This window comes from Corapipo altera, unplaced genomic scaffold, assembly GCF_003945725.1.
Source record: "Corapipo altera isolate COAL_440 unplaced genomic scaffold, ASM394572v1 22b, whole genome shotgun sequence".
NCBI lineage: Eukaryota > Metazoa > Chordata > Aves > Passeriformes > Pipridae > Corapipo > Corapipo altera.
Window position 1 is genome coordinate 21,295,366 of NW_020884876.1, and position 14,068 is coordinate 21,309,433.

At 38.3% G+C, this 14,068-nt stretch overlaps 1 protein-coding gene across 1 annotated transcript in view; it reads right to left on the bottom strand.

Annotated features, from left to right (window-relative positions):
• The window catches only part of UBA6 (ubiquitin like modifier activating enzyme 6), a 30,834-nt gene that overhangs the window by 2,849 nt on the left and 13,917 nt on the right, over window positions 1–14,068 (bottom strand). The window contains exons 15-33 of the mRNA XM_027635583.1: window positions 13,899–14,042; window positions 13,206–13,273; window positions 12,857–12,935; window positions 12,581–12,661; window positions 12,137–12,214; window positions 10,645–10,826; window positions 9,967–10,072; window positions 9,164–9,253; window positions 8,973–9,053; window positions 8,261–8,389; window positions 7,327–7,378; window positions 7,158–7,221; window positions 6,208–6,277; window positions 5,476–5,547; window positions 4,146–4,263; window positions 3,014–3,207; window positions 1,770–1,897; window positions 903–990; window positions 435–529 (exon numbers count right to left, since the gene is read on the bottom strand). Coding sequence (XP_027491384.1) covers window positions 435–529; window positions 903–990; window positions 1,770–1,897; window positions 3,014–3,207; window positions 4,146–4,263; window positions 5,476–5,547; window positions 6,208–6,277; window positions 7,158–7,221; window positions 7,327–7,378; window positions 8,261–8,389; window positions 8,973–9,053; window positions 9,164–9,253; window positions 9,967–10,072; window positions 10,645–10,826; window positions 12,137–12,214; window positions 12,581–12,661; window positions 12,857–12,935; window positions 13,206–13,273; window positions 13,899–14,042 — 1,919 coding nt within the window. The remainder of the gene's footprint in view (window positions 1–434; window positions 530–902; window positions 991–1,769; window positions 1,898–3,013; window positions 3,208–4,145; window positions 4,264–5,475; window positions 5,548–6,207; window positions 6,278–7,157; window positions 7,222–7,326; window positions 7,379–8,260; window positions 8,390–8,972; window positions 9,054–9,163; window positions 9,254–9,966; window positions 10,073–10,644; window positions 10,827–12,136; window positions 12,215–12,580; window positions 12,662–12,856; window positions 12,936–13,205; window positions 13,274–13,898; window positions 14,043–14,068) is intronic.

Sequence of the window (14,068 nt, forward strand, 5' to 3'; positions counted from 1 at the left end):
ACTTTGCCTGATATTACCAACTGGCAGACCTTCAAAACAGGTACTGATCAATGCATCAGCATTAGCTTTAAGCTAGTTTCAAAAGGTTCTAAATTGTTCCACTTGAACCACAGTACATTCTTCCCTCCCCAAAAAAAACCCCAAACAACTTATTGTCAGACTTCTTCAGCTTTCTCATTCTGGTATTCATCAGTTAGAACAGCATTTTGGAAGTCTCCTGCCCTCATCATAGAAGTTAATTCACTTTCTCTTTTTTTATTTTCTTTTTGTTTTCCAAATGAAAGAAATTATCTTTTTTCTTTCCAAAATATTAACAACTAGCTACCACTTCAAGGGAAAACACTGCTGTTAGACACACATCCTTATGATACAACCAATGAGTGTAATTTGTATGTGCATTTGCACCACTCAACTTGTTTTCCAGTTATACTCACGTGAACTTTAATCTTTTAATGTGGCCTGGCATCACAGGAACATAGAGCATTTTGACTCCCTGTACAACCATAGTTGGTTCAATTGCATATTTCTCCTGGAATTCACAAATTAAAGCTTATTAAAGGACTAGAACAGCTGCCCAAACCAGCAGATACTACTGCTGCTAATACTACAGCTAACTATTCAAATCCATAGAATCCCAACCAGAAAACTTGCTAATGGGTGGACTCTGACAGAAGTTTTATTAAGATATATTTGAACCAAAAGAATTAACAAAGAATTTGAAAATAGGCTTGGATGTGTTTACTTAAGATACATTCCCATTGACATTAATTATTACTAAAACTATTCCAGTTTGAACAATAACTTCATGAAAGAAAAAAAAAAACAAAAACCAAACCAATAACCCAAAACAAGAAATCCCTTTTCTCTTGTCTTGTACTAACCCAGTACAGTAGATAACTTACTCTGACAGCATTTATGAAGTCCAACAGAGTAAAATCCTCTTTCCCATGAATTGTCCACCTGTCCCAGATGGTAAATGAAATCCCATTTCTGTTTTAAAAAATGAAAGGTTGTTTGCTACTTTAGAATGTGAACTCAGCCACTTCCTTTAAATGTGTCTTGAAGAACCACCGTGTCTTTTAGGAGGTGCTGTTTTATCTTGAGCAAAAATCTCCTCCCCTCCCTCTTTGCTGCAGTTTCTCCAGCCTTCTTACCTTGCTAAGCACAAGACACAGTAAGAGCTCCAAGTAAACATGGTATCTGGCAATGAAGTTAATGAGCTTTCAGACCTACTGAAAAATAGCTCTTGTATTGAACGAGATGCAAAAGTGTGTCCAGGATGTTTCCTAAGAACAATGCCACATGTCTAACTTGTCTAGATTTTTAAAGCCCCACGAGTAACAGCTTCCACTGAAAACAAAACTAAGCCCTTAAACCCACTACATTTTAAATTAGGATGGATGAGTATGTGCTGTATTTTCCAAAGTTCTTGAGCAATGCAATACTAAGAGGATCACTTACACTTTTAGTAGTATATAGTAAATGGATAACAGAGTGTGATAGCAAGCATGAAGTGATTCATCATTTTACAAGTTTAAACAACAACAACAACAACAAAAACTTTTAACATCTATGATGTTTAATTGAGTATGGCCATGAACTGTGGTTCCATCATAGCTTTGGTATGTGAGCACATAAGGCCTTCATCTGGTTATCTGGATTTAATAACTATTCAAACTTCACATTTGTTTTAATGACTCAGCAAGTTTCAGCATCAATTAGCAGGTTTCAAAATACCACCCTCACCCTTCTGCCATTGTCCTTCCTACCTGATTTCCGTTCTTCTTACTTCAGCAGTTTCTGTAAAGACCATTATGGGAATGGCTAGGTTCAGAAAACAGTTCTTGTATGCATCAGCTGGGTAACCACCCACAACTTTGATGAGTTCCAGTGCAACCTGCAGTAAATGAGAATTTACTTATTAGGTTTTAGGTACTGTGTAATCAGTACTAGTGTAGTTATAAGGCCAGCAACTACAGAGAAAGTTGTTAATGAGATTGGCCTTTGTATAATTGGCAGAATAAATAACATCTGGAAATGCAACCCGCTATGCCACAGAAATAAATTCTGTTGTTGCCAAGAGAAATAGTTAAAACAGTGTTCCTAATGTAGGACTCTTTCAAAAACTGTTTAATTCAAGAAACCTCCACAAAGCATGAAGTTCTGTTGAGATGCACAAATGTGAACTACTACAGAACAGATCCTCTCCACTCTTGGCAGTGGCACTCTGATGGAAGTTCTTATTAATGGCAGAAAACAAACCAAAATGCTGATTTCCAATTCTTTGTGTCCAGCAAATCAAATAGAAAAGCATCAGAGGCTTAGCATGTTAAGGAAACTTCCCTGTCTGACCATCCAGGAGCCACTCTGGTAATCATGTTAACAGAGACTTTAAGTGCTGGGGCCAAAGCCCCTTCACAGCAGGTAGCTTCACTACCTGCAGGTGCCCTGCTTCACTCACTACCTGTCCCACTCTCACAGTCTTCATTGGCTCAACCCTGGGTTTCCCACAGCAGAGTCTCAGACCTCTGGTTCCTTTAAGTAATTTTACCATAGTTCAACAACAGAGTAACAGCACGAGCTGCTGCCTCTGGAGAGGGACCCCAAACAAAGGACTACCTGGGCGTTTGTACCCTCACAGTCTGTGTGCTCAACAGTCTGGGGTCTTCCAAATGAGTCCTCAAAGCTCCTGCTGTGTCTCTGAGTGTTCTTTCACCTGGCTGGAGCCACAGGTCCCCATGCCCCTTGTTGTGCAAAGTTCACAATCTCTTGCCTAGGGCTCTCGCCGCCCTGAGCTCAAGCTTCAGCTGGCACTGCAGCTGCACACCTGCACTGAATGTGTTCCACAGTAACCACATCTAGAATCAAACACCTTTTGTATTGGTACATGAGAAGTAAATCCATTTCTTTAAATGAGGCTCTGTCAGGGTAGCACTAACTGATATCCAGACAACAGTGGTTTCAGACAAGAAAGAGTAAGAGAACTAAATATGCATTTAAAAAGCATACTCACCAGCCCTGATACTGCAGCAGTAGCTGTTGCAATGGCAGGAATAATCTTTCCTGCAATGCGCTTTGTTTTGAACCGATCTGCTGCTTCAATGTTGTACATCTTGGCTCGCAAGTTTGATGCGGCTGTTATGAAATCTACATGCCCATTACTATCATCATCTTTTTCAAAGGATATGGGCTTCATTTGCAAGTCAGCTGCTCATTAAAAAAGAGAAAAAGTTATTATTAGAAAACTGAAAATGTCCTAAACATAGCTTATAGGAACCAGAATCTTAACAAACCAAAAATCTCACATCCTGGAGCTTGGTTCCTTACTTGTTTTCCTATACTAGAAGTAGAAATGCCCCTATCAATACCACTTGTTAAAAGAGTGTAATGATAGAAATATCAACAGAGCTCCATAATTTTATTTTCCTTGCAACACCAGGAATAAATTTTGGACAGTCCTATGGATGTTTCTTATACGCCCCACCTCACTATGGCTCCATCCTGTAAGCTCCCTCTATAAGCTTTGTTTATCTGCAACCCTTTCACTTTGGACTCAGTAACATGGGAGTCCAGAGTGTTGGGCTGACACTCCAAGGGATGTGTTAGAGACAAGCTAATCTTTCTCCTCTGTGTTCACGGGCTAAAAAAGCTGGCATGTAGTTTTTGCCCGAGGACCTCTTCATGTGGCCAGGCACAAAAGCGGGACCTGAGCACTCTCATTTTAACATATCTAGAAGATGCTGTGGAAGACTCCAACAGACTTCACAATTAAGGATAATTTCAGATTGATTCCTCTAAGTAGTAACTCTCAGCCTTCTCATACCAGAATTGCTTTCAGTCCATCTGGGATCTAGCCAGCACCCTTTCCCTCCTTCAGAGTTCAATTCACTGCCACTGCCTGCTTGCTGTCATTAGTGTTGTAATTACATACAAGTGTAACAGAGAGCCCCAAGTCTTGCAGGCATCTCAGAAATACAGAAGCATAAAGTAATGCCAAGCAACAGGATGGATATCTGCACAGCACTTCAGAACACTTTAGACACCAGCTCTGCTTCTTGCAGAATTAAAGACCTGAATGCCGCTACTGGCAGTGCAAATGCAAGACATTACTGAGCTATGAGGTTTCAGAAGTTTGCACTACTCACCTTCCAGAGCTTCACTGGATAGTATAGACTTCTCCAGCTGGAAAATAGCATTTCTTTCATCCTCACTGCTGACTGGAATATGATCTGGTTTTCTTGCGGTTTCATCAGTTTGTACAACCTGCAAGTGTGTGCAGTGCTTGAGTAATAAAATACGTGAACTCCAGACAGCACGAGTGTTAAGTGTACTAAATTTTCTGTCTTCCCTGCAGTCTTTCCTCCCCACTTCAAGAGAGACGTAGATTTACTGGAGCAAGTCCAGCCAAGGGCCACAAAGATCATTAAAAGACCAGAGCCTCTCTCACATGAAGCTGTGAGAGCTGGGATGGTTCAGCATGGAAGAGAAGGGTCAGTGGGATCTTATCAATGTGTATAAATATCTGATGAGGGAAAAGTACAGAAAGCACAGATAAACTCTTTTCACTGGTGCCCAATGACGGCACAAGGGGGTATGGGCACAAATTGAAGCAAACAAAATTCCTTAAGAAAAATATAAAAATACTATAAAGAAAAAAAAAAACAAACAACCAAAAAAAACACCCCAAGCAAAACTGTGAGGGTGGCTGAACACTGGCAGAGGCAGCAGAGAGAGGGTGTGGAGTCTATTCTCAGAGATATTCAAAACCCAACAGGATACAGTCCTTGATGACCTGCTCTAGCCACCCCTGCTTGATGCAAAGGGATTGAGCCAGACAGTCTCCACAGATCCCTTCCAACTTCAATCATCTGTGATTCCAAGTCACAATACCAGTTTGGCCTCATAAGGCAAGCATTCATAAGACAAGTGTTAACACTGTGCAAGAAAATATGAAAACACCCTGGAATACTTGATAATTTTAAATAGTGACAAATGTTAGCCACCGCACAATAATGCTTAAGCTACTCTGAAATTAACACTTCAAAAATAAACATAAAAGTAATGACACTTCCTTTACATTAGCTAGAAAGAAATGACAATTTGACACTAGTCTTGGATTGTTTTAAAGTTGCTTATGAGTAAAATTTTACTACTTTTATTAAAATAGTATAGACGCATGTAAACTTAAAAAAACCTTGCAAAGTTACAATCACACTCATGCATGGAAAACAATGGTATAAAAAAATCATTTCAAAAAGGCAACCTCCCTCCATCATTTTCCGTTTAGCATCTGGTACATAGATACCATAGCTATACCAAGTTAAAACAGTACTGTATGCCACGGTTGTATTTCCCCAAAACACATTATAATTTGTGTTTATTTCTCATTAGCATTGATGCAAGAAGTAATTGAAGATGAGGGACACTGTTTGTGGAACATTTTATTTTTTTCTTTAAACTAAATATCACACTTACTTTGTTTGAAGGTCTAAACTCTGGTACTTTCACAGCTGAAATAATACTCAAAATAGTTTCCTCTGACAAATCCTGTTAGGTTTTGAAGAAAAACAATTTAAATTCGCATCAACGCAACAAGACTGTATATCCAGTAGCATTTCAAAGAACACCAAACCCAAAAAATCTCACAAATATTCAATGATGTTTCAGTCAAACATCACCATTAAAACACCAAGTGACATTTCAGTTACTACAGCCAGCCAACTGGTGGGAAGTGCCTAGCACTTGAAAACTCAATAGAAGTGTAAATGTGACTTACAGGAAGTTCCAATTCGAAAAGAAAAAGAGTAACAAGAAAAACAAAGTATAAACAACATAGAGGTTGTGAGTAGTAGAAAATAAAAACCCCAGAGCACAGCTAAGACACTTAATTGAAAAAATGCCTTATAGAGATCTTTTTTCAGTTCAGTAGCTATATTACACAGGAGATAGGTGCATCAGAATAATAATTCCCAAGTTCAATGCTTACTGAAAATATCGAATACACCGCGCATTTCTTCTCCAGATTAGGGATTTGAATATAGACGAAGAAGTGTAAGCAGTTGCTGAACAGCCAGTGCTGAAGGATAGATTACTTTAAGAATCACTTTAATCAGTTTTTGGAAAGAATTGGCAACCAGACACCAGGTCAAAGCTGAATACATAGAACCAAGTTATGCGCTGGGAACACTGTTACAGTACATGGATTACCTTCTCAGTGAAAGGAACACAGTACACTGTTGCGAAGAGTTTTGCTGCACTCACAATGAAACCATAGTGCCTAAAGAAAAGAGAAAGATTTTTGGTGTGGTTTTTTTTTAACTTCAGTTGCTCAGAAGTTTGCAATCATATTCAAAGAAATCTTGAACACATGGAGAAACGGAATTCCCATCTTTCAGAGCAGACAGTACAAAACAGATGGCATGTTTTGACTGACTCAGAAGTTGTCCCCAAAACTAAGCAAACTTTGATCAGTAAAGAGTTATTTAATCAAAACCATATTTAACCTTTGCAGTCAAGAAAACAACTGCTCACGTGACATCAATATGATAATAAAAGACTTCACCTCAGAAATAATTTGATATTTGCCATGATCTCAGTTTTCACTCAAACTAAAAAAGGCAATCCAGACAGTTTCTCAAAGCAGGTGTACATATGCAGCAGATGCATACTTTTCAGTCCTTCAACCACATCAATTTTTTAAATTATCTGTAATACCCAAGCCATCTAGATCAGACCCACGTTGTTATGAAGAAGGGGTCCCTCCACTAGGTCATATTAGGTAGACAATTTAATTTAGCATGTGTTGCATTTCTTGATGTGGGACAACAGAGGCAGAGAGGTATGACAGCAACAACTCAGTAAAATTCTGTAGTCACAGAAGACATGAAATGGGTTGTTCTAAGCTATTTCACCTTAGATGTCACACCTTCCCGCAGCACCCTCCAATCCCATATCAGTGAAAACTAAATTACCTGTAGTGAAAGCATGAGACAACTCACCAAATTTGGCACAGATTTATAAGACTGTGCACTAACACCCATCGATACCTGTCCAACTTCTAGCGCTATAAATGCACTGCCTTGCACTTTCTGCTGTAGATTGAGTTTTATAGGTGCTATAAAACATCTAGAAAGCATCTGTGGCAGTACTATACTTACAAAGGATCATTAAAATCAAACTTCACTGGGAAAGGTGGCCTCTTTGGTGATTGCCAAAACAAACCTGTTAAGAAGAGAGACTTAAGATGAAACCCTAAGTAACCAGGAACAGCAATACATGACATATGCCATGAATTCACAACAGGCACGAAGGGGCATTTGTACTTACTTCCATCTTTTAATCGTGTATCAAGGGGAAAGGAATGAAGGAGCTGAAGGGCCTAGAGGAAAAGTCAGAGTAGCTTTAGTAATTTGTCATATACAGATCGACATGACCACACTAAATCAAACCTTCTTTTTAGTAATGACATGAAATCTCGATTCACTCCAAATCACAGCTGAAGTAATTCAAAGAGTTAAGAAAATCTAAAGATGACTGTGTCAAGACAGACAGCTTAAAGACAAGTACTACTGGACAGTGACTTGCCCATTCATTCACAGACAATGATGACAATGTCACCTCATCTGTACAAAGTCCAAACAAGACACTTAATCCAAGAAGCAAAACATTCCCCCCATCCTATTGTCACTTTAAGATTATTGCATACAAATTCACAATTGGGAACGCAACATTTTGTCAATGTGACAATTACCACCAGGTAATTACAGGCACAGGTATGCTTATCAATAAGCAACATCATGATCACATCTTTCCTACAAAATTACACACATACTTTAAGCAACACTGTGGACCAGATTCTCAGAATGACTGGCTCTTATTTCAGACAACCTTTGAGAAAATCAGGGTTATGAAGCTGAGTTCAGTAACAAAAGTTTAGTGCAGGAAACAAAAATCTGTTGTTCTTTAGTGAAAGACATCTGATAATCTCACTATTTTGGAAAACACAGTACCTAGTAAGCTGGAAAATTGCCAAGCAAACTGCTTGGGGACTACTGAACAGAGCTACTAGAGTGAGTTAATAAACCAGACCTAGAAGTGCTACAGTAGAAAGGGATGCAGCATTTTTACATTTCAAGTACATCTCATTATTTATGAAGAAATAGAAGTGAGTGCATAGATTTGGACACCTAGTTATTAGAGCTACCAAGTTTTCTAAAATCCTCGTCAGTCCAGTGCCACCTCATTTACAGGTCTTACCTACCTTATGGCTAAAATACTTCTCAAATTTTACTCTTGCTAGTTCTACACATTGAGTCCAACTTCGGGGTCTTCTACTGAGCATTTTAATAACATGAAAACAGCCTTCTAAGCTCTCTCCTGATTTTATTCTCTAGATAAAGAAACATGACAATGTTAAAACAGACAAGATTCCTTCAAATCCAGTCAAACAGTAAATATGTTTTTAGTAATCCATAGGCGAAAGGAAACAGAGGGTCAATTCGTGAAATATTATCCCTTATGTGATCCTCTTCCCTGGGTTTTTTTCCCCAGGTGCTGTGGTCTACTTGATTTACTTCCACCCAGCCCTATGGACCACAGTCACAAGAAAAGATAGTAAACATTTGAATCTAATTTATTACATAGTTGAATTCACTTCAAACTCAGTGTTCCTTTTATTTTTTCCAAATAATTATACATCAGTGTGACATATACTAATCATACGCTAGCAGTGTCTCAGTCTTTCTGATATTTCTACATCATGTACAGAGGATGTGAGCTAGAGAAGCTTTTAATTACAAAACACACCAGAAATACTGTTCATCTGATGATCAGCTAACGACTTGGCCAAATAAGTCTTTAGGTTTTCTGGAAAAAGTCAGAAACTAACTCAAATCTCATAGAATTTAAATAGGAACAAAATCCATAAAGCAGTAGTTTAAACCCTGTATTTTACCCTGGCAACATTCCCTTACCTGTAAAACTTCTTCTGCTGATGGATAGGTTTGCCAGAATTTGTTAAACAAAGAAGGCTTGTGAGAAAACGAACTTTCAAACTATAAAATAAAAAGAACAGATATGGTATTTTTCAAGAAGTATATCAGATCCCCCACCTTTCCAAATGCATATTAAGTTATGCTGAATCCCGGTAAGCTTATTCCATTACCTTATCTCTTGCCCACTGTATTGTATGCTCAATGGCAGCTGGGAAAGACTTCAAGGTGCAAAAAGGTATTTCTTCTTCCGGTGGATCCCGCTGTAATTAAGGAAGGTTGCATGTAAATGCAGACTTATTAAAGTTTATTGGTAATAATAGCACCAAAAACTTCTAGACTATAGGTTTAAAATTCCACTGTTGTAATATACAAAATGGCTTATTTATGCTTAGAAATTTACTTTATGGACACTAATATTATCACTTCCTCTGTATGAAGAATAGTCCAAACTCAACCCTGGAAAGCAAAACTGAACTCTGAAACACAAACAATGGGTGAGACTGCCAGTCAGCTTTTCCAAGATCTGCAGTCCACATTCACATACACTCTCAGCATGAAACACACCCTTTCATACAAGGCCAGAAAGACTCCTTTATGGACACTAGCAAGACTGTTAGGATGCTCAAAATCCTGTCCCTGTGTCCACATGGCATCATTTCAGTGATCTCAACCAGTGAATTTCTACCTTATAAAGGCAGTTTCATAAGAACTTAAACAGAGGAATATCGCAAGAGTTTGAAGGTTCATTTTCCCCTGCCCCGTTCAAACAGAACTGTTCTGTATGCTTGTAAAGAACTGCTCAAATTTTATTTCCTTTTCTTCAGAAATCAAGGAAGTAATTTCTTTCCTAATAATACTGCTCCTCAGCAGCTCAAATAGGCCACTTATTTTAAACAGACACATAAATGATTAAAGAATCAGAGGGCATTATGGGACTAGTACAGAAGGTGCGCGATGGTCTTAAAACACTTACGTGACTATTATAGGACTCTGTCAGATGGGGCACAATAACTTCTGTGTGTCCTTTTGTTCCCATTGTTCCAGAGTCTATAAGAGGACGCAGGTTTGCTACACAACGACTGACATGGAAAGACACAGACTATCAGTACACAGTGTAATCACTACACTCTTGTATTGCAGACGTTACTGGATTGTAACCAGTTGTCTCTAGACACTTTCAGAAGAGTGGAAAGCTTACACCAAACTCACGAAGAAATTAAATAAGAAGAGCTATTCAAGTTAGATCAGGATCCCATAAACTTCAGCCTATGTGGATTACGAGCATTAGAAATTATTTTTCAATGTAAACATCTCTATTTTTATATTTAAATACATATTTTTATGCATAAATAATTCAGCCTTCAGACCACCACAGTATTCTCCCACTCATCAGAACTTAACAGCTATTCAGTTTCAAGAATTCACTCCAAGGCTTTCTACTATGTGAACAGTAGCAGCTGCACAACAGCAGAGTTGGTTTCCACCTTGAGTATAAACCTCTTCCTCCCCCCAGCCTATAAAGGAACAAGGTAAATCGGAGCAATTTGCTATCAGATTTTATAAGCAGTTCCAAGTCAGGAAGAGTAAGAACAAAAAAGCAGAGCTCACACAGAGCATGAAAAGCAGCCCTTGCTTTGTTTCCACACCCTACCTATCAATGTATCTCCTTGCTTCAACATTGTCCAAAGCGGTTACAATCACATCTTGCTTGGTATAAAATTCATCGCTGTACGTGTTCTCAGTGGCTGGACAAACTTTATTAATATCTGAGTCAATCTTTACAGAAGGATTGATGTTCAGAGTTGCTTCTGCTGCAGTATAGCTCTTAGGTTTCTGAAAGTATGAATACATAGATATACATAACTATGACACTGAGACTGAGATAAAGAACAATATTGAGATAAAGAACATCTGAGACACAGAAATATCGACTTCATTTGCTGATCAAACAACAATTCACTGACAGAAATGTTAGTATGCAAAACATAGAATATGGGAAATTTTTTAATCATGTACCTCCCTCACTGATATATATCTTACTAATATAGGAGTTTTTTATTTTTAGTTTTATTTAAAGTAGTGTGTCAGAGACCACATGGTGAAAGTGCTTGAATGGTGCAGAAGTTTATTGAGTAACTAAAACTGATGCCACATGTTGCCTCTCATGCTCTCAAAATGCCCTAAGAAAGGAACAGTTCATGACTGTCAGAGGATAAACCCATTAGTAACTGTGACCATGCCTATGCAGCACAGACATCAAACAGCTATGAATAATCACATTACTGCAAGGTATTCCATAAAAAGCCAATTTCAGAAGCTAAACTGAAAGAGAGTTCTTAACCTACCTGACACTTCTAGCCATACTACATTCAGTTATCTAGGGATCAGCACTCAAGACAGTGTGGCTTCTGAAAGCTTGAAGTATTCACATTCCATTTATCTATCTATCCAAAGTGTAATCTGTTCCCAGATTTGCTACACATAAACAGGAGGCAGAAAATTCAGCTGCTGGGTTTTGGGCAGGGGAAACCTTTTTCCACATTGCTGTCAAGATCTGAGCCACCTTTTTTATTTTGTGCTGTGTTTGCAAGTTCAAGGATGTTCTCTCTGCTTCTAAGGAATTAACAGCTGTGTCATGCACCTACTGAATGTACTTTTTTTTTCCAAGATATTTATCATCTTAATGGAGACTGAATGAAGTCAGAAGATAGCAACTTTGGTGAAGTTCCATCAGCAGTAGCACTACTGAGGTCTATTGAGAACACTTCAGCCAGCACTGTCTGTTTTCGGTTGTTTTATTTTCCCTGAATTTCAATGTTATAGTAAAGTATTTCTGACATACTAACCCGTGGCAACTTCTTATGCAACACAGCACTCCTGATTGTCAAGTCTGAGGGATTTCATTAGTCAAAGACACCAGTACACATTAAGGTTAGACGATCCAATTTTGCTCAACTGATACCAGTGATAAGTGGGATGCCATTGCAGTTCTAGATATTGGTTTTTAAAAGCTTGGATTTCATTAGAGCCTTTAAGTCTTTCCTAGACAGAAGTACAGACACTCACAATTCAGCTCGCTGTGGAGACACAGGACAGAGAAACACAACAATGATCCAGAAAATTTACTGAATAAGAAAGCCTACCTGTATGTGATGAGGTCGAAAAAGAAACTGCCTGTTCAGGTTGGATTTCTCTATCAGATCTGGATCTGTAATTGTAACCTAAGTCAGAAGGGGCAAAAGCAACTTAAGTTACAACTTAAGTGTAGCACTGAGCAATGATACTGATGCAATCTCTACAGACACATTTCAAAACAAAGCACTGCTGTTGGCATCAGTTCTGGCTAAAAGCTCTGCCTATCCTGACTGACCAAATTTTGTTTTAAAACCAAAATACAGTAAGACTGTATTTTATGTGTTCTGTTTCTAATTGCACACTTCTTCCACTGTATGCCGAGGCCATTGTACCCTCTGCACAGAGATCAACCTGAAATAAGACTCAGACTTTTAACATTTTTAGTAATTTATTTAATTATTCCCTATCACATTACTTTTTAATAAGAGAAGCAAGGTTAACAGGTGACTTACCAATCCTTTGTCTTGCCCAGTACCAACACCAAGAAGTGCAAAGTTTTTTAGCATTTCACAGCCTATCGCTCCACAGCCAACCTAAAGAAAATCACAATTTAAGTCAGACACATAAGGGAAAACCATGAAAACAAGTATAATAGAAAAGCCCCATTAAAATTTTGGACCATTTATTCCGCAATGGCACACATCAGAACTGCCCTCATTATTTTGAAGACAGTGGACATTAGTTGTATCAACAAGGCACTTTGCAAAAAGTGTGTCAGTCATACTCACCAAGAAAACATTCAAATCATGGAGCTTCTGGCACAGAGAGTCTCCAATACAGGCCCTCAAGGCATCATACCTATCTCCCCTATGCAGGCACAGGAGATAAAAACAGGAGAATACCAAGTTGCCATTTATCATGGTAATACCATTGATGCCAAACTGCACTTTGACGTAACTAAAAAAGTCAGATGGAAGCTATCATTCCTGTTCCTCCCATGCTCAGATAGGACATACATTCTTAACTCCAAACCCATTCAGTGCTGCAAATAGCACTGAATTAAGTTTAAAAGACATCTTCTGTGCCTGCTTGAGACTCAGATGTGTACATAAGCCAGTAGATTGTAGTTGTATTTACCGTGGGAGAAATTCTTCAGAGCCCACCTTCTCTAGAGGTGTTACAATGTCTAACACATCTATATATAGCTGCAAAAAAAAGAAAAAAAAAATAAAAACCTGTGAAAAATAGTAATGTTATTTTAATTTTAAAAACTAACTATTTTCTATGAACAACAGAGTCTAGAAAATTAGAAGCATTAAGTTTTTACTGTCAGTGGAAGACTATACAGCATTTGGTACCCTTCAGTTTACTTCAGGAAAAAAGCAGGAAAAAGCAACTGGACACAGAGGGGAAAAAAACTCACTCAAATAGGTGAGCTGCAAGGACAGGCATGTTACCCCTCCAAAGGTAACAGTGAAGACTGTGATGTTTTTTAATCTAACTGTACTCTGATATTTATCCTCAGAGTCTGAAAGTACTGCTCTTATGTATAGTAGCTGAAGCTGGCACCTGCCCTATATCACACCTGTGCAGCCATGAACTAATAAGCCAATGCTCTCTTTGCTCGTGTGAACTCCAGGTGCAAAAAATTTTAATAAAACTGGCTTTTATTGTACACATAAAAACATTGTGGTTTTTACTAAATTTAGTCTTTTTTTTTATTTCCATGTTATAAAAATTGTTCAAGTTATTTTGATCATACAGCACTTACACACAACTAACCATGCATAACATGTCAAAATAAACATCCAAAACCAAAGACAGTCTTACCCACTGCTGCAATGGAGAAAATTTTCCCGTTACTGCTTTCAAGACTTCCTGGCTAGCAACACCACCCACTGCGGCAGCCAGAGGAGGTAGAAATCCCTGAGCAGTCCGGGACAGCCATTTTACCACATCACCATTTACCTGAGGCTGAAAAGTAAGACATGGTAACAAAT